Source organism: Zosterops lateralis (genome assembly GCF_965231275.1).
Source record: "Zosterops lateralis genome assembly, chromosome: 2".
Lineage (NCBI taxonomy): Eukaryota > Metazoa > Chordata > Aves > Passeriformes > Zosteropidae > Zosterops > Zosterops lateralis.
This window is the reverse complement of record NC_139763.1, coordinates 89,808,892-89,832,717: the sequence shown is the minus strand read 5'-3', so window position 1 is coordinate 89,832,717 and position 23,826 is coordinate 89,808,892. Positions and strand designations below refer to the sequence as shown.

The 23,826-nt window shown below is 50.7% G+C and overlaps 4 protein-coding genes across 11 annotated transcripts in view; 2 read left to right on the top strand and 2 right to left on the bottom strand.

Moving 5' to 3' along the window:
* The window catches only part of VAMP1 (vesicle associated membrane protein 1), a 29,810-nt gene extending 11,191 nt beyond the window's left edge, over positions 1 to 18,619 (bottom strand). Inside the window, exons 1-6 of one of the 4 annotated variants that reach the window (XM_083885097.1) lie at positions 18,581 to 18,619; positions 17,820 to 17,979; positions 16,813 to 16,971; positions 16,513 to 16,564; positions 13,364 to 13,467; positions 6,208 to 6,265 (exon numbers count right to left, since the gene is read on the bottom strand). In XM_083885097.1, the coding sequence (XP_083741223.1) occupies positions 6,236 to 6,265; positions 13,364 to 13,467; positions 16,513 to 16,564; positions 16,813 to 16,971; positions 17,820 to 17,979; positions 18,581 to 18,582 (507 nt within the window). In that variant the 5' untranslated portion in view covers positions 18,583 to 18,619 and the 3' untranslated portion in view covers positions 6,208 to 6,235. The other 3 variants (XM_083885096.1, XM_083885099.1, XM_083885098.1) reach the window with 3 other exon arrangements.
* SCNN1A (sodium channel epithelial 1 subunit alpha) lies at positions 1,150 to 8,310 on the top strand. 2 transcript variants are annotated; one of them, XM_083885095.1, is made up of 13 exons: positions 1,150 to 1,244; positions 1,453 to 1,826; positions 2,212 to 2,467; positions 3,310 to 3,494; positions 4,279 to 4,379; positions 5,053 to 5,216; positions 5,520 to 5,618; positions 5,787 to 5,904; positions 6,145 to 6,223; positions 6,544 to 6,601; positions 6,729 to 6,784; positions 7,319 to 7,394; positions 7,615 to 8,310. In XM_083885095.1, the coding sequence occupies exons 1-13, from the start codon at positions 1,227 to 1,229 to the stop codon at positions 7,939 to 7,941; spliced, it is 1,911 nt and encodes a 636-aa protein (XP_083741221.1). In that variant the 5' UTR covers positions 1,150 to 1,226; the 3' UTR covers positions 7,942 to 8,310. The 2 variants fall into 2 exon arrangements, with proteins under 2 accessions (XP_083741221.1, XP_083741220.1); XM_083885094.1 differs by lacking the exon at positions 1,150 to 1,244 and having other exon boundaries at positions 1,358 to 1,826.
* A 398-nt stretch (positions 18,620 to 19,017) lies between the features above and the next one.
* NCAPD2 (non-SMC condensin I complex subunit D2) overlaps positions 19,018 to 23,826 on the top strand; it is a 28,034-nt gene continuing 23,225 nt past the window's right edge. For 2 of the 4 annotated variants that reach the window (XM_083855368.1, XM_083855367.1), the window contains exons 1-5: positions 19,018 to 19,397; positions 21,981 to 22,056; positions 22,153 to 22,211; positions 22,669 to 22,850; positions 23,387 to 23,526. In XM_083855368.1, coding sequence (XP_083711494.1) covers positions 19,229 to 19,397; positions 21,981 to 22,056; positions 22,153 to 22,211; positions 22,669 to 22,850; positions 23,387 to 23,526 — 626 coding nt within the window. In that variant the 5' untranslated portion in view covers positions 19,018 to 19,228. Of the gene's footprint in view, positions 19,398 to 21,115; positions 21,204 to 21,980; positions 22,057 to 22,152; positions 22,212 to 22,668; positions 22,851 to 23,386; positions 23,527 to 23,826 lie in introns of those variants that run through there. The other 2 variants (XM_083855369.1, XM_083855370.1) reach the window with 2 other exon arrangements.
* Positions 20,860 to 21,546, bottom strand: MRPL51 (mitochondrial ribosomal protein L51). Its single transcript, XM_083855371.1, has 2 exons — positions 21,262 to 21,546; positions 20,860 to 21,131 (listed from the first exon to the last, which is right to left on the bottom strand). The coding sequence occupies exons 1-2, from the start codon at positions 21,530 to 21,532 to the stop codon at positions 20,935 to 20,937; spliced, it is 468 nt and encodes a 155-aa protein (XP_083711497.1). The 5' UTR covers positions 21,533 to 21,546; the 3' UTR covers positions 20,860 to 20,934.

Below are 23,826 nucleotides of genomic sequence, written 5' to 3'. Positions count from 1 at the left end.
TATTTTGAGTCACTAACCAAACCACAGGTAACTCAATAAGGATCAAAATTCAGCAACCAAAGACTCTGAACAAAGACTTACCTGAAGGAGGCAACCAGAAAGGGAAGAAATAAGCAAAAACTTCAGAAAGAGCCAGTTTGAAAGAAAATATTTGGGAGAATAGATTGGTAAAGGAGTTTCAGAGTTATAGTGACAGGAGACTGTTTGGGACTTTGGGTCACATTTTGCTAAGGGTGCTCATTTCCGTGGTCCAAGGAAACACTGCAAGGCTTTGGATAATGCCGGGAGGCCTTGATTTCCCAGGCACAGATCAGCGAAACAAGTTCCCACTCGTGGTCGGGCCAGGCAGGCAGTTATGGATACAAAAGATTTCTTTAGTTATGTCACCGGCGAAGGCGATGCGGTAACTGAGCTGTATCACTGACTCGCCCCCAGCCCTCTCTGCCCCATCTCTCGCAGATCTCACCCGAAACTCGCGGATTTGCCCTTGGAAAGCGCAGTTTGGCCATGAAAGCCGGGCCCCCACCGCCGGCCGGGGCAGCGCGGGGTCCCGGGGGGGGACGGACCGAGGGGGCTCCCGGGGGGACAGACCGGGGGAGTTCCGGGGGGATGGACCGTGGGGGCTCCCGGGGGGATGGACCATGGGGGTTCCCGGGGGGGGGGATGGACCGTGGGGGATCCCGGGGGGGGGATGGACCGTGGGGGCTCCCGGGGGGGGAATGGACCGTGGGGGTTCCCAGGCGGCCGCCGCTGCCCCGGGGACCAGCGCTGCCAACCTTCCTTGTGCACCGCCTGGGCTGGCCGGGACGCTGGAGGGGGCGGGAGGAGGAGGCTCGGGCTGCTCGGCGGCCGTACCTGGCCGGGGCCGTACCTGGCCGGGGCCGGGCTGCCCTCGGGGGGCCCCGGGAGCGCCGTGACCCCGCCGGCAGCGCCAAGGTCACCGCCCCGACGTGTGCCCGGTGTCCCGGCCGCCGCTGCCCCGCCGCCGACACTGGAGAGTTTAAAGAGGCTTTTCTTCCCCGGGAGCGGCGCCTGCGGGAAGGGGAAGGGGCAGGAGGGGGCAGGCAGGAGGGACAGGCGGGAGGGGCGGGGAGAGGCTGGCAGGGCAGGAGCCGGGCGGGGTGCTGGCTCCAACTGGAAAGGAACCGGTCCCAGCCCAGCCGGGGAGGCTGCGGGAGAGGCGGCAGCGCCGGGCAGAGCACACCGGCCCCGGCCCGGCCCCGGCCATGGGCACCGCGCTCCCCGTCAGTGCCGCGGCCCCGGGGCGGGCGGGGGGCTCCTGGGGCGGGGATGGACCCCTGTGACATGTGGGACGGGAGGACTCGGAGGGGGGGACCTGCAGCCCGGGTGGGGGTCCGGGAGGAGGGGTGACAGCAGCGGGGCACGGGGAGGATGGGGATGCAGAGCAGCGGGCGGGTTGCGGGACCCACTAATCCCGAGTTTGTGCTGCAGAGCGGCTCTGTGAAGGCGGGGAAGATGCCAGAAGGGGAGAAAATGAGACCATGTAAGCAAGAAGAGGAGCAGCAGCAGAAAGAACAGGAGCGGGAGGGTCTCATCGAATTCTACAGCTCCTACCAGGAGCTGTTCCAGTTCTTCTGCAGCAACACAACCATCCACGGGGCTATCCGCCTGGTGTGCTCCAAAAAGAATAAGATGAAGACGGCCTTCTGGTCCGTTCTCTTCTTTCTCACCTTCGGCTTAATGTACTGGCAGTTCGGGATCCTCTACAGGGAGTACTTCAGCTACCCTGTCAACCTCAACCTCAACCTGAACTCGGACAGGCTGACTTTCCCGGCCGTGACGCTGTGCACCCTCAATCCCTACAGGTAAGAAACAGAGATGTTGACTGCCTTCACTTTGATGGGTGCAGGACAAAGGCAAAGGCACGCACTCCTGGTTCTCCTCGTGGTCCTCGATGCCCGCTGTTGTAGCAGTGCCGGTGGAAAGGACAATTTTCAGAGGCCTTTGGTGCTGCAGGGCACTCACAGTCAGGCATGTGGTGGTGTATTGGGCTGGCTGCAACGTAAATTGCCGGAGGGCTAGAACAGATTTACTTCTCTCCTGCAAGATAGCCTCCAGCAAGGGGGTAGATTTGCAGCTGGTATCAGGAATACCCGGAATCACCCCAGCAATCTTTGCTGCATATCTTATTCCGAGCTGTTTGTGTGCATCCAGCCCTAAAACTGCAGCTCTTCTCTCCCCCCTGTACAGATACAGCGCCATCCGAAAGCAGCTGGATAAACTGGACCAAATCACCCAGCAGACACTGCTGGACCTCTATGACTACAACATGTCTCTGCCACAAAGAGACTGGTCCTCATCGTCCACACAAAGGCGTAGCTCAAGGAGCCTGCTCCACCACGTCCAGCGCCATCCTTTGCGGAGGCAGAAGAGGGATAACTTAGTCAACTTGCCAGAGAACGGTCCCTCAGTGGACAAGAACGACTGGAAAATTGGCTTTGTTCTGGTGAGATCCCTAGATACCCCGTGCCCTGCCCACTCCAGTCTCTGTCTGGCTGCTTTTGTCTTGTTAGAGTCCTCCCTTCCCTTCCTTACGTAGAAGTCTCCACTGGCTTTTGCTAGTGACAGATAAAGGTAGAGGTGAATCCTCTGCTCCATACAATCCTGCCCCCCAAATTCTGTCGATGTTTATGCAGGCCCCAGGGAAAATGTCCATGTCAGTGTACATCTCTTCCCAAGAGCAGGAAAACCTTGTCCTTCCTGAGCGTACATCAGCCTTGCAGTTGCTTTTGAGAGCAGTTTATCAGCATCAGCATTGCCCAATAATAGCACAGGAGGAAGTATTTGATGGTCCTGGGCCACCTGAAATGGGATCATGGTCACAATTGCTCCCAGGCAGCAGCTTCTTCCCCCTAGGGGTATCCGTGTTTGCATTTAAAAAGGCACTGAAGGACTGAAGCTAATCGCTCAGCAGTTACCTGGAGTTCCCACTGGATCACAAAAGCTTTTCTGGACACACCCTGAAGGAAGGGCTCCCCACGCAAGAATTTAAAGCTCCTGGTTTTATACCAGGTAGAATTTATGTGCAGATTACCCTGTACACCTTGCCACCTCCTGGGTTTTACTCAGCCTCGCTTATTCACCTGGCGTTGCCCTTCCACCAGGGACCTGCCCTAGGTTTTTTCCGTATCCTGCTGATCCCCTTCTGGTCACACACAGGAGTCCTGTGGAACTCTTCATGTCCTCGGTCATCTGCCTGTGCTGAGGGGGCACAGCTTATCCAGGGGCAGAGCCTTGTCTCCTGGACAGGAAGAACTTCTCTGACACGGCTTTTCTCCTTCTTAACAGTGCAATGAAGACAACGACTGTTTCCATCAGGCGTACTCCTCGGGAGTGGATGCCGTGCGGGAATGGTACAGCTTTCACTACATCAATATCCTGGCCCAGGTGCCTGATGCAAAAGACCTGGACGAGTCTGACTTTGAGAATTTCATATATGCCTGCCGCTTCAATGAGGCAACGTGTGACAAGGCGTAAGTAATAGGGGAAACACCCCTGAAAACACTTATTGTGTGCCGGGAATCAAGGAACCCACTTTAGAGAACCTCTTTTCCGAGGTCAGATCATTCCTTGTTCAGTTCCCATTTGAAAGATCAAAAGATCTTCCTTGAGTCTTTCCTGTGGGTTTTGCGTATCAGGGCCACAGCTTCTGTGACCTGGAACTATGGACCTCAAAGGATGATTTCGCCTTTTTCTGGGTTTCACACAAATTAAATAATTGTACAGGTACAAACACCAGAGTGGGCACAGATGTACAGTGTAGTATTTTTATTCTACCCTCCACACTGGTAAAGTGATACATATCAGCCCACATAAAGGAAAAAGAGAAGAGAGAGTTGATACAAAAGATCAGTAAAAACATATCCCACTTTTCTCCTGCCATTATTGGTGAAAAAGCTCCAAGGAGGTTGTGGAATGAAAACCATCTGCAAGGGAGGAAAAGGGGTAGGAAAAGCTAAGGGTTTCATCAGCATTAGCAAGATAATACAGTAATTGCTAGCCCTGCTAAAACCCATTTGGGCTCTAAAAGGCAGCATGAAAAACCTCGTGTAAAAACCTGTCCAGCTCCAGGACAGTTTTTACAGCCCATTTTAATTGCTTTTCCCTGTTCTTGTGAGTTTACATAACAAATAGTGCCCATCTGCTGTAAGCCCCTTTCCCTGCTGATGGAAAACAGAGCCGTTCCTTTCAGACAGCTCTTCCTCTTGCTTTTACAGCCCTTTTCATTCTGTCTGAATGTTTCTGTTCCCCTCCCAGGAACTATACCCACTTCCACCATCCCTTGTATGGGAACTGCTATACCTTTAATGACAACAGCAGCAGCCTGTGGACATCCTCACTGCCTGGGATCAATAATGGTGGGTGAAAGGCACTCTTTGGTGAGTAAGAACAGCTTAGCTCTGTTTTCCCTAGGAGTTACGGGCATCCTGCTGTGCTTAGTACTGGTGGGGGCAGATTGCAGCCCTGCTCTGTCTCTGCCCAAGCTGTTTTCACCCATCTGGAGACAGTTGTCTCATGGACATGGCTGTCCCTCACCACTGCCCACTGAACTCTCTCCATCATCAGTGCCTGATCCTCATGCTCTTTGTTTCCTCTGGACTTGTGCTGGCCCTTCCCGAAGTCCTCTGCTGAGCCATAGTGCTTGTGCTCCTGGTGTTCACCTTCTCCTTCCCCATTTTCCTCTCTCAAGAAACAGACCTGTTTGTGTTCCTAAACCCCCTGAAACCTCTCCAGACCAAATCTTCAGGCGTTTCTTCCATCTGGCTCCAAGTTTCTCCATGAAATCTCTCTCAATACCAAATTCTGTTTTTCCTAAGCCACAGTGATGAAATCCAGTTTTCTCTGGCCTCTTCTGGGCCCTCCAGCTTTTTCTCTGGCCTCCTTCCAGCCACCCTCTATTGCTGCCAAGCTCTGTTGCAGCCCTGTTTGATGTCTGTCTTTATCTCTTCCAGCCTCCCTTTCCAACCATCTTGCTCTTCTTTCTCTGCTGCACCACAGCTGACCCTCCCTTGCTCTCTGATGTTCCCTCAGGTCTCTCTCTGGTGGTGCGCACTGAGCAGAATGATTTCATCCCTCTGCTGTCCACGGTGACAGGAGCCAGGGTCATGGTCCACGATCAGAATGAGCCAGCCTTCATGGATGATGGGGGTTTCAATGTTCGTCCCGGCATTGAGACCTCCATCAGCATGAGAAAGGTGAGCAAGCAGAAGGGGTGAGAGCTGTGGATGGGAGGTTTAACTTGGAGGACCTACAGTGTGTGTTTAAGGGAGGGGACTACTCACATAGAGTGAAGGGAGAGGAAGAACAGCTTGCTGGAGTAGATGAGAAGCGTTTGGCTACAGTTTATCAGTGAACAGTGAAATGGAGGCAAGCAGGGGGAGCTGGCATCCCGAGGAAAGCAGAGAGCAGATACTGATGGATGAGCAGTGTGTGGCATGGGAGTGGGAAGAGGACAGTGAAGTGGAGCTGTTCTGTGCAGTGAGAGTTTGCTGTTGCAGGAGATGACTGTGCGCCTTGGGGGCAGTTACAGCGATTGCACAGAGGATGGCAGTGACGTGCCAGTGCAAAACCTGTTCTCATCCCGCTACACCGAGCAGGTAACTCACCCTCACCCCCTGGACAGCCTTGTTTCTCCACTCTCCTGACATGCTTCAGCCCCCTAACGGCCATGCCTTTCCTTGGGCTCTGTTAACAGTGTGATGTGATACAGGAGGCAGTGGGTTTGGTTCCCTTGATCAGCATTTTCCACCTCATGTGTCTCCCAGGTCTGCATTCGCTCCTGCTTCCAGCTCAACATGGTGGAACGCTGTGGCTGTGCCTATTACTTCTATCCCTTGCCCGATGGAGCAGAGTACTGTGACTACACAAAGCACAAAGCCTGGGGTAAGTGCACAGCAGGGACAGCAGAGCTCATGCCCACCTGAACCTGTTTGGTCAGCCCATGTCCCAGCATGTCCCATTGTCTTCAATGAGCTTCCTGGTGTGAGACATCCAAAAGAAAGTCTTGCCTTGGATGATCAGCCCTGTGTGGAAGGAAACCTCTTCTGGGTTCCCCTTGTCACACACCACGTTTTGTCTAAAGATACTGTGAGCTTACCTGGATTTACTTTTTTTGCTGTTCAGGCTACTGCTATTACAAACTCCTGGCTGAATTCAAAGCTGATGTGCTGGGCTGTTTCCACAAGTGTCGGAAGCCTTGCAAGTAAGTTGATCATCAGTCGGGCAGGAAGATTGGAGAGTATTCCTGGAAGTGTTGGGAAGCATTCACTGACTGGGCAAAAGCTTGAGTCAATATCTGAGCCCCAACCTGAAATAGTATTGCTCCCATCAGGAAGCCAAAATGGCTGAGGAGCATCAGGGTTGGCTAGGGGTGAGCTCCCAAGGACTCTGCATTCCACATGGTGAGAAGTCGGTGGAACTTCAGCATGGGAGGGAATCACCAGGTGTGCCTGGGGATGGCAAGACCTGGCCCTGTGGCACCTACAGCTTCAACACCTAACACAGCCTCCTCTTGCCTTGCAGAGTGACACAATACCAGCTGTCAGCTGGATACTCCCGCTGGCCTTCTGCTGTCTCAGAGGTAAGGAGAGGGTGTCCTGGCTTCCCAGCACTGCTCCCACCTCCCATTTAGTCCTTCCTCAACTGGTGCTAACTCTGCAGAAGGTGACTGTGATCATGTAACACAATTTATTGCACTTTCATTTCAGGACTGGGTTTTCTACATGCTTTCACAACAGAACAAATACAATATCACATCCAAGAGGTGAGAGCCCCTAAACAGAGACTGTGTCCAAACCAGAAACCATCCCAGTGAAATGTGTGTGTTGGAAATGTCAGAATTAAGATTAAATCACTGATGGGAAGAGATCAGGCATGGGACCTGTGGACAAGGGCAGTGGATTTGAGTCAGAGTAGATATATACTGAGACTTCAGCAAGGACTGAGGACCCAAGTGAAGAATTTTGAAAGAGGTCAGGTGCTGATGTGAAAATAGTAAGCTCCAGCACTTGCTGTATGTTCTGGAGTCACAGTAAGTGCTCGTGGAAGAGTCGGAAGGAGAGGTGTGCAGGAGCTTTTGCTACAAACATTGGTTTTACAGTACAGTGCCAGAAGTGCACTGTAAGTACCAAGGATTGTATTTAGTGCAGAATGAGAAGCTGCAGAGATGGGAGAAAGCCTCTGGGTGCTATGTGTGGGAGAAGGATGGGGGGCAGAAGGGGACAGAGACAATTAGGCTTGGTGAAGAAATGCAGGAATTGAGGAGTTAGGGTTACTGAGCATCATCTTTCATTCACAGGAACGGAGTTGCCAAAGTGAATATTTTTTTTGAGGAGTGGAACTACAAGACCAATGGGGAGTCTCCAGCCTTCACGGTACACACTTTACTACCTTGTCTTCTCTAGCCACCCATTCCCCCATGATGTCCCTCCACTGTGGCAAGCTTTTGTTCCAGCAGCATTGCCAGATATTGAGTCTCTTTTCCTTGGGCAGGGTGAGGGAAACGCCCCTGGCACCACAGGGAAGAAGGAAGAGGCAGGGAGGCAAAGTCCCAAATGAGGGCTGTCATCACTGCTCTTTCTCCATCTCCTGCAGGTAGTGACTCTTCTGTCCCAGCTTGGGAACCAGTGGAGCCTCTGGTTTGGATCCTCTGTCCTGTCTGTGATGGAGCTTGCAGAGCTGGTTCTGGATTTCATTGCCATCACCTTTATCCTGGGCTTCCGCTGGTTCCGCTCTCGGCAGAAGCTGTCTCCACCCAGACCCCCTCCAAACAGCCAGGATAACGCTGCTTTCCAAGATGAGGCACCAGCTGTCAGTGCTCCACATCGCTTCACTGTTGAGGCCGTAGTGACCACACTGCCATCCTACAACAGCCTGGAGCCACATGGGCCAAGCAGGGATGGTGAGGTGGGACATGAGTGAGGCAGCAGCTTCTCCCACCATTGAGATGGGCGGCAGCTGGAGCAAAGGCTGCACTTTGTCTGCGGGGCCTGCGTTTCCTTCTTTCCGGGGTGCTGCACAGGGACCATAGCAAAGGACTGCTCCATGGTTGGCCTGGGCTCACTGCTTTGACTCCTGTAGGCGAATTCTTCAGTCTCATAAAATACTATTGCTGTGGGATCACCAGGGATGAGAGTTGATCTACTGTATGTATGGGGGAGATGTCCTCTCGATTTCCTTAGGCTCTGTGCATGTGCACACTTACATGTGCATGCATGCTTTCTTTTCCCTCCAACAAGGGTGCTGCCACAGTTCTGCTCTGTCATTAATTAAAGAGGTTTGGCAGGTGTGGCTGGCCTCCTCTGTGGTATGACAAGCAACAGGAATGGAGTCTCAGCTGAGGTATAAATCTCTCAACAGGCTGAGCTTTGTTAAGCTTTCCCTAAACTGGTTGCTCTTTCCTCATTCTTCATGTCCAGCTCTGGTCCCAAGACTGTGTCACCTACCCTCTCCTTCCCCCAAGGAGAAGCTACTTAAAACAAGAGCCACTGGCACGATCTCAATCTGTATTACACACAATGCTCTGGAGAGGTGCTCAAAGCTCACTGCCACTCCCAGGTCTGGGACAAAACACTCCTGGCAAAGTAAAGGCTCCCTTTTCAAACTGCCTTTGTGGAATTGGTAGATCGTGGGTGTCCCCCCTTTCTTGGGATACACCATACGTGTGCATGTCCAGCTATTTGATTGTTTGCCAACAGCTCTGGGACAAATCGATCTCTACATTTGCTTGACCATCTCTGCTTTCTCCCTGAGGGAAACAAACAGAGTTTGGCAGGATTATGCATACCCTCCAAAAATCCCAAACAGTACCTCTGCTGCCATGGGATCCTGCAGGAAAGGATTAGAGCAGTGCAGGTCATGCAATGCCTGTTCTCCTCCCATCCCTTGCCTGGTCCGCCCACGAAAACCCTGCTGAGCCTCTCCTTCCTGAGGGAGGCACAGGAAAGTACTGCAGGCTTTAACCAAAAGTGCTCCCAAGGAAAGCCTGAGCCTATTTGATTGGACCACATGGGCAAAAATGGTCCTCTTCTCAGGAACTAACTTGGGAACCTTCGTATAAGGGAACACATTTCTTGCAGAAAGCTTGCCATACTCTTTTCTTACAAATACTCAGACTTCTGCTGCAATGGTGTTTGCACTGCACTTTATGGGGTATCAAGAGAGCAAAAGGGTGACGTCCTTAAAAAACAGGATTATCCATTTCAGAGGGCAAACAGAGATACCAGAATTTAAGCAGTTTAGGCAGAGACCTGTGGAACCCTGTAACCAATCACACTGCAAACAACCACTTTTGAATTTAAAAACTAGTTAATCATAACAAAAGAGAAACTGAAGCTATTTTAAAAATTAAGGTAGATGCACTGCCCTTGGGAAGTTGGAGGAGTTTACTGCAGTATCTAAACTGTTGCCTAATTTTTCCCTTTGAGATGCCAAACACATGCTGGTTGTACTGCTCTTACCTTGATTACCTAAATGCACTTTTCATTTCCCAGCAGAGAGTGATTTTATTCTTCTCCACACACACACACAAATGCTATGTTCTTTATTGCACAAATATTCCTGGTTTTTGCAAATTTTATCCCAGTGCTCAGTGATAACTCTTGTTTGAAAGTGAAGATAATGTCTCTCTGCTAGGAATAGAGCAAGTAATTCAGGGGGTGTCCTTCAGCAAGGGTGGCAGCCCAGCAGGAGAGAAAGGCCTGCAGTAAGACTTAAGAGGTGTGGAAACATGTATTTCTCCTTGGAAGCCCCCACTAGAAAAAAAAAAAAAAAAAACAGCTCCTGCAAACATGAAAAAAAATCCATTTTCTGTGTCTGATTTTAAATGAAGTAAAAAAGAATAATGAATGAAACCTCAAAACTGCCTCTGTGAAGATACTTTCATGTTCTCTAAAAACACTGCCCAAGAGGCAGAGCTAAAAGCTAGGTTTAGTTGCTGAAAGTAACTTTGGCCACAATTAAAATACAGCAGGCAGGCAGATAGAGGAGCTAGGATGCTGCACCCAGTTCTTGGTCATGAATTCAGTACTGCAGACTGATGCCTTGGGTGTTTCCTAGCACATGAATAAGCAAAAAATCTGACACTGGACACAAAGCTGTTTGGTTCACAAAGCCACCTTCAAATCAAGAAAAGGAGAAAGAGCAGGTGCAACACCTAAAACAGTCTTTTGTATACCATAAACATATGGTGATTCATACGGTAAGCATGATCTTTCCTCAATAACCAAAGAATAAGGCACGATTCTTCACATCACAGAACCATAAATAACCTTGTAATAACCATAAAATTGATGAGACCTGGTGCATCACGCATAGTTAAGTGGGTGATTAAAGCAAGATTAATCAGAGGCATAACTACTTGAAACAGTAAGTTCTCTTCATCATGAAGAAATACAGCTGCAGAAGGGGCTGACGTACTCCCCGGGGGAAGCTTGAACCATATTCTATCTCTTCCATAAAAGTGTTAAAATGTGAAAAAATGGGTTTTGACTGATGAACTCAAGGTAATGGCACCATTCAGGGTAGCTGTAAATCCAGAGTTAAAAGCCTTTATAAGTGTGAGGAAGCAGTTATACAAGTTGGTAAACAGATTAGCCCTACCTGTCCTGTGAATCAGTGCAAAAAGTGCTGTCTTGGGAGCAATCAGGCGCTTGTTCCAGAAATAATCCCTACATTTCTTGTAGGCTGGCAAGACCACAAATGAGCTCAGCAGATATATAGTGAGCTTGGTCTGGCTGAAAACAAGAGGCAAGGCCAACAGTGCTGGAGTAAGAGCCAAAAAAGGGGAGTATTTCACTGAGAATGTGAAAAATTGGAGAAAAGGGAAGAAAGCATGCATACGGATCTGCAGGTCAGCAAAAAGCAAATTAAAGGTCTGAGCTGGGGTGAATTTGTACAAGAGAAAGTTGAGGGGATGTAAATGCTCAATAGTCATAGGTGTGTTAGGGGCATGGCAGAGTTACTTTGACAACATAGAAAATGTGGGGGTTTTGGACTGGGAACAAATATCAAAACTATTGTTTTCCCGTAAGAATTAAGGTAATAGGAGGAAAGGCATGGAAGTACAGCATAAGTGTCTAGGGAAGCTAGAAAAAAGAATGAAAGAACCATCACATTGGAAAATAAACAATATATTTGGAATAACTAAACCCTGCTTGCTGGAGGGCTGGACAGATAGGTCAAGGTTTGTCTGCACAGACTGAGGGAAAACCCAGAAGGAATTTGAAGAAAAGGTTACCAAGCTCTTGGGACAGGTTCAATAAAATCTATGGGGTCACAGGCTACATGAAGAAATGAAAAGGGCAGTAGTGCTGCTGGTGAAAGGACACAGGGGAACCACAGAGATCAGGAACATACCAGGGGCACAGCCACAGTTCTTGGTATTTAACCATATGCAATATTTAAAGGAGGCTTCTAAGCACAAGAGGGGAAAGTATCTTCAGCTTCCAAGTGCATGCTTAAAAGCAATTAATTAAAAAGAACTTATAATCTTTATTAAATTTCTAATGCATTTATAGCAAATTTAGTTTTAAAAAATAGTACAAAAGCTCTTGGAAAAGAAGCCTCTGAGAAAAGAATATAAAAAGAAAGTGTTATTTTGTCCTCTTCAGAAATCATTTAGCGGGTCTGTGCACTGAAGGAAAGGATGTTACGGGGCTGGGGAGCAAGTAAGGGTGTTCTGAATAAGTGTTGCACTCTATCTCAGGCCAAAAATAGGTCAAACATTACCAGGAGTATGGAGGCTCAGGTATCCAACAGACACGGCTGAGTTGTCTATTTGTAAAACCTATGTCATTATCTGTTACATCTCTCAAAGCAATTATTTGTTTAGAGGTCAGAACAAAGATAAAACTTCCCCCTTATTACCTCTCTTCACCAAGTAAAGGCTTCCAACTCCAGTGGATTCATCAGAGCAGGGACGTCTGTCACTTCCCAAGGAAGCCAGGTTCATTAAAAAATTGTTGATGCTTCATTCCAGCTCTGGATAAAAATCTGTCTTCCCCACCATCATTTGGTTACTCTCCAGCTGAGACAACAAATCTCACCACTGATGAGAGCCTGCACCCAGCTTTGACAAGCACAGAGACACCTCAGGAAAGGCCAGAGCAATGTCTCAGGGATCTAAAAATATGAAGGTTTAGGGTATATCCATTTAGGAGAAGTGTAGTTAAGGCTTTTCTTCCACATATGAAGACATCAGGGTGAAGTAGTTGAGACAGGAGCTGCGTGGTGCACAGGATGGTTTGGGTTGGAAGGGACCTTAAAGACTGTCTTAGCTCCAACTCCCTGCCACAGACAGAGACATCTTCCACTACACCAGGCTGCTCAAAGCCTCATCCAGCCTGGCCTTGAACACCTCCAGAGATGGGGCATCCAACAGCTTCTCTGGGCAAACTGTTCCAGTTCAAAGGCATGTTAATCATATTCCGTGTTTAAAGGCAGAGCTTGAATGTTTAATTAGACATGTAAAGAACTGTTCTCCCAAAGCCTTGGCCTTGCTTTTGGAGCACATTTCAAACCCTGTTTTGTCTGGGAAAACAGAGTGCAGGAGCAGTAGAAATGCTGATGCAGTAAAGGATGGCACCTCAGAAGAGCTTCCAGTAGAACATGATATTTTCAATGCCTACCAGAAGATTTATGGCTAGACAGGCAAGTCTTTGCAACATCCACAACATGACTCATGAACTGGGTTCAACCCTGGGGCAACTTTCAGCAGTATGTCCAACCCCAGCCCTGTGCTCCAGAGCAGTTGCCAGTTTTGGAAAATCAGCATTCAATCCCCAGCTTTGGCTAGGGACTTAGACACTGCATCATCAACAATCTAAAAGTGCATCTGTCCTAAAAAAACATCTTCCCTATCCCCCTACATGAGTGAGGCTGCAAACTGACGGGAATGCAACACAAAACTTGGCAGGAATTGTAGCACAACTCGTTTGTTCAGGTTGCACAGGCCTGAACTGTGTGGAATTTTAGACTGTACATGCTGCTTTAATCCATCAGCCAGTCCAGACACCCTCCTTTCTCAGGAAGGCTTCCATCTTTCAAGAATTAGTCTAGCTGCCTTGCTCCAAATTCACCATTGAGAGTTGTTCTGGTGTGTTCATTGTCTGGCGTGTTTATTGTTTTGACATAATTTTGATGATGTATAAGACTGGACAATGACTGATCATAAGGGAACCAGAAGGCACAGGGAAGACTGTTTTACAACCTAGCTTTTGTAGCAGTAAGGGCAGATAAGGGCACAAGTACCTAATTTTAAAAGAAGTCTGCACTGGACAAAGCTCTGTCATTTCCTTTTAATGAGTTTCAAATGTACAGTGAAGCAACACAAAGGGACACTTACCTTTATTCCAGTCATGTTCCAAGATGTTGTGAACAGCACCCTACACTTGGAGGTCTTCATTTGGGTCTTGAACTTATATTCCAACACCAATGGAGAATTGTTTTCTGGGTTTAAAGATCTGAGGTTATTGAAATCTAAAGGCAGCACAGCCTGAGAGCCAGAGCTGCCACTAACACACTAGTGCACAGAAGGCAGCCCCCTGAACAGGACAGTGCCTGGACATCTGCTGGCTAAAAGTAGACTTGGCTTGGGCAGCCTCTTCTTTCCCCAGAGCTGCTGGTTCTCACATCTTGTTACAGACTTACCAGAGGCAGTCCAGCACGACTGGAACTACCATCATTTTACAATGGAAAACAACACACTCCTTTGAGGGACAGAACTTCAGGTACACGTATGCTATGGAAGTCATAAAAAAAAATTCCAAAGTTTGGCATCCCAACCCCTTCCCACTCACTGACAGACCAGACAGACTCAGTAAGGTGGTGAATTGTGTTTCTTAGAGACCATTAAAAGTACATGAGCTGATTTCTAGAACATGCCCGAGGAGATTACAGTTGTGTTTATAGAGGAAGTAAATAAACTGCACGTGCATGAGTGGCTGTGATGCCATGGGCAGCAGAGTCCCTTGTTTTTACTAAGAGGGCCTTGGTGATTTGTTTTGCCCATGCACAGAGACACAAAGGAGAGGAAAGGGAGCAGAGGGGGAGGCAACATACAACATCTAAGAGAAAGAAATGAAAGAGACAGCCTAGGAGAACCTCAGCTCCCAGAGAGACAGGAGGAATGGGGCACCAAAGGCTTGTTTAGAAGAGTTTGAGAGAATTGCTGGTCTGAGGGCCTCAAGCTTGTAAGCCCACCCCCTAAAATGAGAGCAGTAAGTAGCACAAGCAGGCCCTGGCTCCTCTTCAGTAGATGCACTTCTGACCGTCCATCCCATCTCAGTTCCACAGGGAATTAGGGAAGTGCTCAGGGGACGAGGGCTGCTTCACTCCAGATCTTCATCTCTGCCCTCACCCGAGGTGGAGAGGAATGGAATTGCAGGGAGATGAACTCAAATGAAAATGCTGGGGCATGGAAGTGAGCATGCAAAACCTAGCCCCTTGCCAGGGGCCCTGGGAGGTGGAAAGGGGCTTCCCCAGCACATCTAGTGAAACAAAAAGCATCTGCTCCTCCCATCTTCTGTACTTTGCTCCCATCTGAGAGGACATCCAGTGATGTCCTCCCAGCCTCCTCTTAAGCCTAAAGAGATCCCAATGTATTCTAGAACAAAGGCAGAGCTTTCTAAATTAGAGGAGTACCCTCTTTCCAGTCTAGATTACAGGCTACAGCTCAGCTTGTTAAAAAAAGTTAAAAGACAAGATAGATTATTTGGAAGACTACAGAAACATTTAACCCACGTCTGGCAACATAGTCAAACAACTCATGGCTCTTGTTACTTTTGATGGAGAAGAACAAGGGAATTGCTCACAGAAAGCCACAGCCACAAGTTTATTTCCACCACAGACCACCCTGGGCCTAAATCCAAGAGAACCCATAGCAAGCAGGAGGATTCAGTTTGATCGTCAAGATCTCTAGAGACATAAGTTGCCAAAATGGGACACCTGATGTCACTTTGCAATATCCATGTCCAGAACACCATTTCCCTTAGAATCCCCAGCTAACCATTTCAAGTGTTTTCTAACTCCTGCTGAAAGTTATGGTTTTGTGGCAGCAGAAACAGAGCAGATATTCTTAACCAGAAAGCTGTGCAGCCCATTCAGTCTCATCTGGAATACCTCCAGCCCCCTTCACCTCTATCTGCTCTGGCAGTGAGCTTCCTTGATGTTCAACCCAGTCACACAAAAGCAAAACACCAATTCCCATTCTGCCACTACTCCAAAGTCTTCCTTCTGGAAAGCTACAAGACAGTAGGAAGCTACAGGGTCCTGGCTTGTGTGTGCATAGATGAAAGGCATATTTGACACTCCCCACCAGACTAATTGCTGTTCATTTGTTGCTTGTGGAGAGAGACTTTACTCCCACACATGCCTTTTAGATAGCAGCAATGCTCCTTTCACTTAACTGTGTTTAGCCTGTTGCACTTGACTGAGGTAATCATGTAGGCCCTCCTTTATAAAAACTGAAATGGCCATGTTCAGGCAGCAAGTCACCTGGAAATAAGGACAGGAAGAATAAATCATTTCTTCAAGTGCTCACCTCTCCATGGCTAGAGAAATCTACATCACTACGTGTAGCTTAGATGGCTCACAGCCACTGGCCAACACAAACTAGCTTTTATTTCAGAAGCTCAATGAAAAGCTCAAGTCATGCTGCCACTCTTTTTAGGCAGAACACTAAAGACTCTCACATGCTGAAGTCCTTCATCCCAAAAGGCACTGTGTTAAGGCATTCTTATTTTGCTAGAGTTCACACAGGCACTATTTGACAAGCTTACACCCAAAAATAAACACAAAAAGCTCCCTGCAGAAGAGCAGGAGCAAATAGCTACCCACTCTTCCTCAACTTCCCTCTCCTCTAAACTTAGAGGACACTCCCTAAAGCTGCAGCAGCTATTGGAAAGTCTACCTATGTTTAGTAAGCAGCTCAGAGTCCTATACAGAAGATAAATTAAAACCAATAAAGAAATCAATGAAGAAGCCAGGTGAAAGGGAAGGAAAGGAAAAAATCAGAGGCAAGAAGAGACAGGCAAGGTAATAGAGGACAGGAGGTTGCAGACTGAAGGAGCTACATTTAAGTAAAAAGGTAGACTGGAGACAAAGCAATTAAAAAAAAAAAAAAAAGGAAAGAACAAAAGGGCAAGTTACACAAAAGGTCCCTCAGAGAACTCCAAACCACCCACCAGGGAAGGAGCTTGCCAACCCATCCACTCCAGGGTAAACACCCCTCATACTTACAGGTTTATCTGATCTGGCAGGCAAAATTTCCCATTTCTACAATGACGGCATCCCCCATTCCTCACATTACTAGGTAAAACATACCATTTCCACACTAACTGAGGGACTTCCAGTACTTTTACCTCCCTTTCCCAAAGATTGGGGTTGACACTTACACAAGTAAGACCCTCAAGATCTCAAAACAAAAAGGAAAAGTTTAAAGTACTCTAGAGCTGGTGTTTCCTCACCTTTGAGCCTGAGGTTTTTGGTACTTACGTGCAATCACCACCACCACGAGGGCACCAATCACTCCCATTATGATCATCATCTGGAGAAAAAGATTGTCCAAGAGCAATACTCAGAACAGATTGACAAGTTCCCATCCTTCCTGAGAGCCAGGGAAGCAAAGCCAGGCCCTGAAGGCACAACAGCCAAGACCTCAAAGCCTGCCCACAGCGAAAAAATCTTAAGCATCTAAAATTGTTACTAAGCCCCAGCTGTACTTGCAAAGCCCTGCAGGAGAGGAGTAGCCCAGTTCCTTCCTGAGGAAGGAGATCACAGCCCTAGGAAACTCACCTTGCAGTTCTTCCACCAGTACTTATTTTTGAGTTTTGCTGCACTACTTTCAAACACCGAGGCGCCGGCCTGAAGCGCATCTGCCCGGTCATCCAGCTCTGACAGCTTCTCATCTCGCTGCAGCACCTTGTCTACGTTCACACACATTATATCAACCACCTGCAGAGGGAAGAATAGTAGCAGCAGTTACATTGGTAAAAACAGTTCAAAAATTAAGAGGAGTAACTTAGCCAATAACTGATGTTGTAATACTAATGAACAAAAAACATAAACAAGCTGGGGGGGGAAGATCAGGGTAAGAAAGGAGTTATTTCAACTCACTGCCAACTTCGAAAAAAAAAAAAAAAAATCTGAGACTCACTGTTAAAACATTAGTTCAAGTACACTTCAACCAGGTTCTCAGCCTCACATTCTCATGTGTTTATAAGAGCTCTCCATTCCAGCAGCAAGCCAAAGCCACCCTCATTATGAGAGGAGTCATGTGCCCACTCCCCCAGAGCTGCAAAATTCCCTTTTGAGCTTCACGTTGCTGCCCCGGTGAGGCACAAAGGCGCTACTGCGCCTCAGCAGCCAAGCCACTGACACTGATCCCGGGAAGCCAGGCAAGGATTCCCCCGCACCACTGCACACACTGTTCCCTTGGAGCAGCCCGCAGGGATTAAGAGCTGTCCTGGATGCTGTACAGCTTTATTTCCATAAGAGATGCACGATAACGAGGTACCAAAAAAAAAAAAAAAAAAAAAAAAAAAAAAAAAAAAAAAAAAAAAAAAAAACAACCTAGCAAGCCTGGTCCTTGGAAGTCATATCTAGAATTAAGTGGCTTTTAAACATAAAGCAATCTCTCCTCCAGCTTTAACAGCTTTGCCACCCTATTTTTGAGTATTGAGCATCAATTAATTTTTGGCTTTGGCATGACAAAAGGAGTGAAAAGTCAGCGAAAGGCATCAGTCCAGACCATGGAGAAGGGTGCGGGCATCCCTCAGGGCACTGATGGCAGAGCTACTGACCTCCTGCACCTGGGCCTGCGTCTGCTGCAGGCGGCGATTGCTGCTGAGGTTGGGGGGAGCCCCGGGGGGACCCCCGCCGGGGGCTGCCCCTTCGGGAGCCCCTCCCTCGGGAGCGCCTCCTTCGGGAGCGCCGGGAGCAGGCGGCTGGGCTGGGTCAGACCTAGGGAACACACACACACATGAGCGAAAAGAAAACTCGGGAGACAGAGAGAGAGAGCCCCCCGAACCCACAGGAAGCACGGTGTTCCCAGGTGCAGCAGGGCCGGCAATGGCCTCGCTGGATCCCCCCGGATCGGGAACAGACTGAAGCAGGGCAAGTCCAGCGGGAATGGAACCGGCCCCTGGTCAGAGGGGCCTGAGGGTGCGGCCGCTCCAGGCGCTGCGGCCTCCCGGGGGAACCGCGACCCGGCCGCACGGACGTGTCCAGGAGACGGGGAGGGAGATGGGCAAGGAGGGAGAGGGAGGCAGCGAGGGGCGCCCCGGGGGGACCGGGCAGCGCCGGGCTGGGCGCAGTGGTGGCCTCTGGCCAGGCTGGCTCCAGCTGGGCCCGCGCACCCACCCGCCCGCCCACGCAGCCGGCGGGGGAGCGGGGCCGCCCGGGGGCGGTGCGGGCAGCGCTGCTGCAATGCGCCACCCGGCCCCACCGCCGCCGGCCGGGACGCGGGCTCTGCGCTGACCTCCCTCCCTCACGCTGCAGCCACCACCCCCGCGCCGCGCCGCGCCCACCGCAGCTCGCCTGGGCCGGTGGGGCGGACACTCACATGGCCGGGCCGGACAGAACCACAAGAACCGGACACGGAGCTTCGCGCCGACAGTCCCCCGAGCCCCGGGACACCACGGTTATAATAAGTGGGGCCCCGCCCACAGAGCCAGCAGCCAATCAAAAGTTGCTTCGCCGAGAGCGGCAGCTCGGCACCGCCCCCTGGGTTCCTCCTCAGCCAATCAGCGCTCCGCGCCCTGCGGAAACGGCCATAACATTAGCCCCGCCACGGACAAGCTCCGCCCCGCCGTGGGGCTGCCCAATGGGAGTAGCGCACTGCGCCCCGCCCCCGCCACGCCCCGCCCCCTGCGGAAGTCCCGGGGCGCCCGGGCCGGGGGTGCCCCGCGCTCCCTCTGCCCCAGCGAGCGGGGCCCGCTCCCCACCCACGGCCCCACCGCTGCACCCCTCGGCCCCGGGTAGGTCACACAGGGCCTGATGATGGTTACCTGCCCCCTTCAGTTTTCCTCTTGGAGCCCAGCCCGACTGTGGTGCGGAGCGCTCCCGAAATCCCACCTCCGCAGTGTGTCTGTTGGCTCGGGTTAAGCCGCTGTCCTTGCAATTAAGAGATGGTGTCGCTGGCCCGCTTCCACCATACAGCACATGAAAGCTGAACGAGCCCCGATGGAGCTTCTGCAGCCTGCTGGGAGAAATGAGGCTTCCACAGCAGCCCCAAGAGCGGCGACGTGTTTGGGGTTTTTCCCACCAAATATTTGGCAAAGCCTGCTGGATCAGAAGGGAAAATTCTCCAGTTCAGGACAAAAAAAAAAGGAGCAGGAGTTTACTAGAACAAGAAGACTCTTCATACAGAATTTTGTGTGGTGAGTAGAGTGTGACAAGCGTGGGCTCACATGTACACTACCTTGTCCTTCCATAAGGTGATGCAGGACAGTCACATAAGTTTTTAGTGTCAGCTCTCACAGATTTTCAGGTACACAAGACAGATATGTTACAGATTACAGCATGGTAACTAGAAGATCATGGTTACAAGGTGAAGAACAATGCAGCATTGTTACTGCAGACAGGTGATTTGCAGATAGGAGCAGACTAACACTGACCTCAGAACTCCAGGTTTTCACATTCTGCCTTCAGATGGAAGAAACAAGTTGAGAAAGAAGTTTCTGCAGCCTGGCAGCCTTTCCACTGCAGTCTGAGGACCATTCCAATAACCACTGCAAATAAGCTTGAGTTTAAGGAATTAGTGGCCACAGAGCCCTTGCCAGGTTGGTGCTTAGGGATTAAGAAAAAGGGTAAAAGATACTTTCTCTGATACTTTTCCAGTTTCCAACATATTTTCAGTCAAGGATTTGCTAAAGCTGCTCAGTCTCCACTTGGATCTGTGCAAGCTTCCTGAATCCACAACACCTTTTGGCAACTCCCTCAGGTCTGTCACTTTGCTCATGAGAATGTGGACTTCAGCTGTTTAAACAGAGAGTTTGCCTTCACTTTCCTCAGGCTTTGGGCTAAAGAAAGTAATTTCCATTCCCCTGCCACTTCCAACCAAATGCTTTTGGAGACAGAGCAGCGTTGCTCTGTAGCAAGATGCATCAAGTCAGCAGATAACTCTCCAATTACTTAGCACCTAAATTAACGACCAAGGCAGAACTGGTACACAAATGCCTGCTCATCTAATGGACTTTTCCCAAGTGTACAGTGGTGTGATGTTGGACTAGAGAGATGCCAGCTGTGACTCACCAGAACTTCTCCTCTAAAGGAACTGGCAACACTTACGGAAAACTAGAAGCTGAAATTTAAAAAAACATTTAAATACCTGAATTACTTTTGCAAATCTTGCCTAAATTATAAACAAAAGGCCATTTGGTCATTAAGTGTCATTAGCAGGAGATCAAGTCATCGTGAGTGTGGAATGATACAATCACATTTTAAGACAAGTTTTGATGCATTTCAACTAACATTTGGATCGTTCATACTTAACCACAGACCAGTGGAGGGCAAGGGGGAAAGCCATGAGCAGGAAGACATATTAGCAGGACCTTGAGGCAGTAACTTGAAAAATTTGGCTATGAGGAAAAATATAAGCTGGAGAATACTGGAATTGTCACGTTAGATGTGTGAACTTGGGGCTCAGAGACTGAAAGGATGCTCAAAGCCTGGCCAAAAAAACAGAGGAGCGGAGGGTCAAGTTCAGGGATGCAGGTTGGAACAGATGCCTGCAAGATGTCATGAATGACTAACGGGACACACAGGAGCTCAGGCCTGGAGCTGCAGCAGGACCAGGGTAGAAATCAGCAGCAAAGGTTGTAGAAAGCACTGGGAACTCAGTTGTGTGAAAGCTGGCTTTATTCTGACTGCAATGCCACAAAACCACGCTCCACACACTGAAGCCACTGCTGTTCCCTAGCGGTGCTTTCCAGTGCGATTGAAGCGCCTGTACAAGTAGCGGATCCTCTTGTTGAGTTTGTGATAGTCCTCTACAAACATCCGATCGCCCACCATCTGCTTCTTGCGGATGCACCTCTGCAGCTCGTTCCCCCGCCAGCCTCGCAGCCAGGTGGGCCCCATGATGAGATTCTTGGGGTGGATCTGGAAGCCGCCTGAGAACGGGAGAGCACAGAGAGATGAAGGAAGGCACGGGGGAAGGCCGTTCCCAGGCCGCGGGCCCGCAGGTGAGCCCAGCCCACCTCCCTCCTGCCCCGGGAGGTGCGGGCGGGGCGTGTGTCTTACCCAGGATCCCCACGTTATCGTACACCCCGAACAAGGCCCGCTTCTTGGTCCACCGATCCACCGGCTTGCGCTTGGGCGGCTCCTTGATGCGGATGGGCCGGGTCAGCCCCGCCAGGGGCGAGGAGAGCGGCACGGGGAGGCCGGGCCGCGCGGGGGCCCAGCGCGCCCCGCCGCAGTCGCTGATGGCGCGCTCGGCGCGGGGCAGGGGAGCGGCACGGCCCAGCAGGGCCCGGCCCGCCGCTCGCAGCAGCAGCGCCGCCGCCGCCGCCATGGGGTGACCCCGGTGCCCCGGGACGGGAAGAGCGGCGGGGCCGCCCCTTCCGCCGGGGAGCGCGGAGGCGCGCGGGTGACGCCGCGCTAACGGTCGGGAGGGCAGCGGAGCCGGCGATTGGGCGAGCGGCCCGGCCGCCGGGCGCTGATAGGCCCGTGGCGGGGAGGGGCGGGGCGAGCGCGGTCCGCGCGCGCTGTTTCGAGCGCCCGGGGCGGCGCGGGGCTGCGGCGGCCATGGCGGCGGCCCCGGAGTTCCACCTGCCCCTCGCTCCCGCCGATCTGCTGCGGGACGGCGGCCCCGGGCGCTACACGGTGCGGGACGTGCTGCTCGCCAGCGAGCTGCCGCCCGCACTCGCAGGTAAGGCGTCCCCACACCCCTCTCCCGGTCGGGCCCGGTGCTGCTGCCGGCTCACGGCCTCCCCCCCGCCTCTCTCCGTGTTTTGCCGCAGCTTTCCGGGCCGCCTCCCGCGCGCGGGGCGCGCTGGCCGTGCTGGAGCACTTCGACTGCGTGTACAGCGTGCTGCAGTGAGTGCGGGGCAGGGACGGGGCCAGGGGCGGGCGATCGCCCCTCTGGCAGGCGCTCTTGGCCCGCCGCACTCACGCCCTGTGTTTGTCCCGCAGCCACTTCCGAACCGTGGGCACGGCTGTCAAGGAGGACGCCCTGGAGCTGATGATGCACGGTGGGTACCCGCTGTTCCCGGCCGGCGCAGCACTAACGGAGAGGTTGTTTTCACTTGGCAGCTCAATGATGATATAAAGGCTAATGTGACTCGCCCGGCTGGGCTGCACCCTCAGCTCATTCCTGTCATACGGGTCTGTAATCTTGGTGGACGATGCTGAGTTGTGCATGTTCGCTGTAAGGGCAGACCGACAGAAAACCCTCTTCCCCGTGTCCCTGGAAAATAGTTCTGTGGGACGTATCAGCTCAGAGCGAGTGTTTCTCTGAGCTGACACAGGGCTGTGGGGATAGGACAAGACAGCGTGCCCAAGGTCTGGGTTGCAGGGGGCAGCCCGTGTTACAGCTGGTGAGATGTGAGCACACATCTTTGGTAATCTGATGGCTGCTCTAAGCCTCCCAAAGAGAGGATGGCTGAGGGACCTGGCAAGGAGTGCTCATGACTTATTGCTTCTTCTCAGTGGTGTCCCATCATTCCAATGAACTTCCTGCTATCCTGAGCGACTCCGGGCTCAGCCATGCAGACCGTGCTGCTCACCTCAATGCTCTTAAGATGAACTGCTATTTGCTGACTGGCCTGATGGATGCCTTTGAAATGGAAACCTGCAAGAACAGTTGTTTGGAGGCAGATCCTGGTAGGAAGGTAGGTGACGGGACTGGGGGAAAGATGATAAAAGTCAGAATAAAATTTTAAGCTTGTTGAACTCTGTAGTATCTGTCAGATTTTATAGCTGAATTTATATAAACACGATGCCAGCAAGTGCAGTGAACAATGTGGAGCACTGGTGTTTTTGTGAAACTGTGCACGGAAAACAGGCAAAGGGACAATCATGTGTTTAAACATCAGCAAGGACTTGGATGCCCAGGCCTTTCTATTTCATTCTTCAGTTTCTGGCTGGAACTTCGTGTGTCAGTATTTTCTTAAGATTTCCTTTCTGTGGGTAGAGATGGTGGCAGTGGATACAGGTATAATCCTTAAACCACGAGGCTCTGGTGCTGCCCTGAGCTGAAAGAGAAGAATTGGGGGAAAAAAGCCCCTTGTGATCTCACACATCTCATTGTGTGCCTCTTAATGCTGTAGAATTTAACAGACTTATCTTTTGAAGGTAGCAGGGTAGTGATGGGGTTTTGTCTGTTGTGAAGCTGCTGATGTACCTCATGGTGTAATCTCCTTTTTAGAACAAGAAGAACCATGCCAAGACTTCTGGATCTTTGTGGGAAGAGGAGAGGGAGCCGCTTTTACGCCTGCTTACACAGCTGCTGCAGCTGGATCTCCGTCAGCTTTGGGGTGGTTTAGCAGTGGAAGAGGAGTTTGTCAGGTATGAGTTGGAGCAGGTGTATTGTGGAATGAGTGATGATTCTGAGGGATAAAAGGTTAAATGATAGATCTGCCAATGAGATGGTATTACAGCCCTCTGTGGGGTGCAGATCATTGGGAACCCAAGGCGACAGCTCGAGGCAAAAGCAATGTGTATAGCAACCCCTTCCTCTCCTCATGTAGGCTACAGAAATTCAGATGTTTTGCTGATTTTTAGAGGACACTGGAGAATCTCTCAAACAGAAAAGTGTGGTGTGCTAGAATGATGTCTGTGCACGTTGTGATAGTGAGGTTTGCTGTC

What these genes read in the sequence shown, in the direction of transcription:
- SCNN1A (XM_083885094.1), top strand. Translation starts at nt 1,393, where the DNA reads ATGGGGATGCAGAGCAGCGGGCGGGTTGCGGGACCCACTAATCCCGAG. An exon ending in AAGTGTCGGAAGCCTTGCAA is followed by an intron (nt 6,224 to 6,543) that starts GTAAGTTGATCA and finishes CTTGCCTTGCAG; the next exon opens with AGTGACACAATACCAGCTGT. An exon ending in GGGAGTCTCCAGCCTTCACG is followed by an intron (nt 7,395 to 7,614) that starts GTACACACTTTA and finishes CATCTCCTGCAG; the next exon opens with GTAGTGACTCTTCTGTCCCA.
- MRPL51 (XM_083855371.1), bottom strand. Translation starts at nt 21,532, where the DNA reads ATGGCGGCGGCGGCGGCGCTGCTGCTGCGAGCGGCGGGCCGGGCCCTG. An exon ending in CGATAACGTGGGGATCCTGG is followed by an intron (nt 21,132 to 21,261) that starts GTAAGACACACG and finishes TCCCGTTCTCAG; the next exon opens with GCGGCTTCCAGATCCACCCC.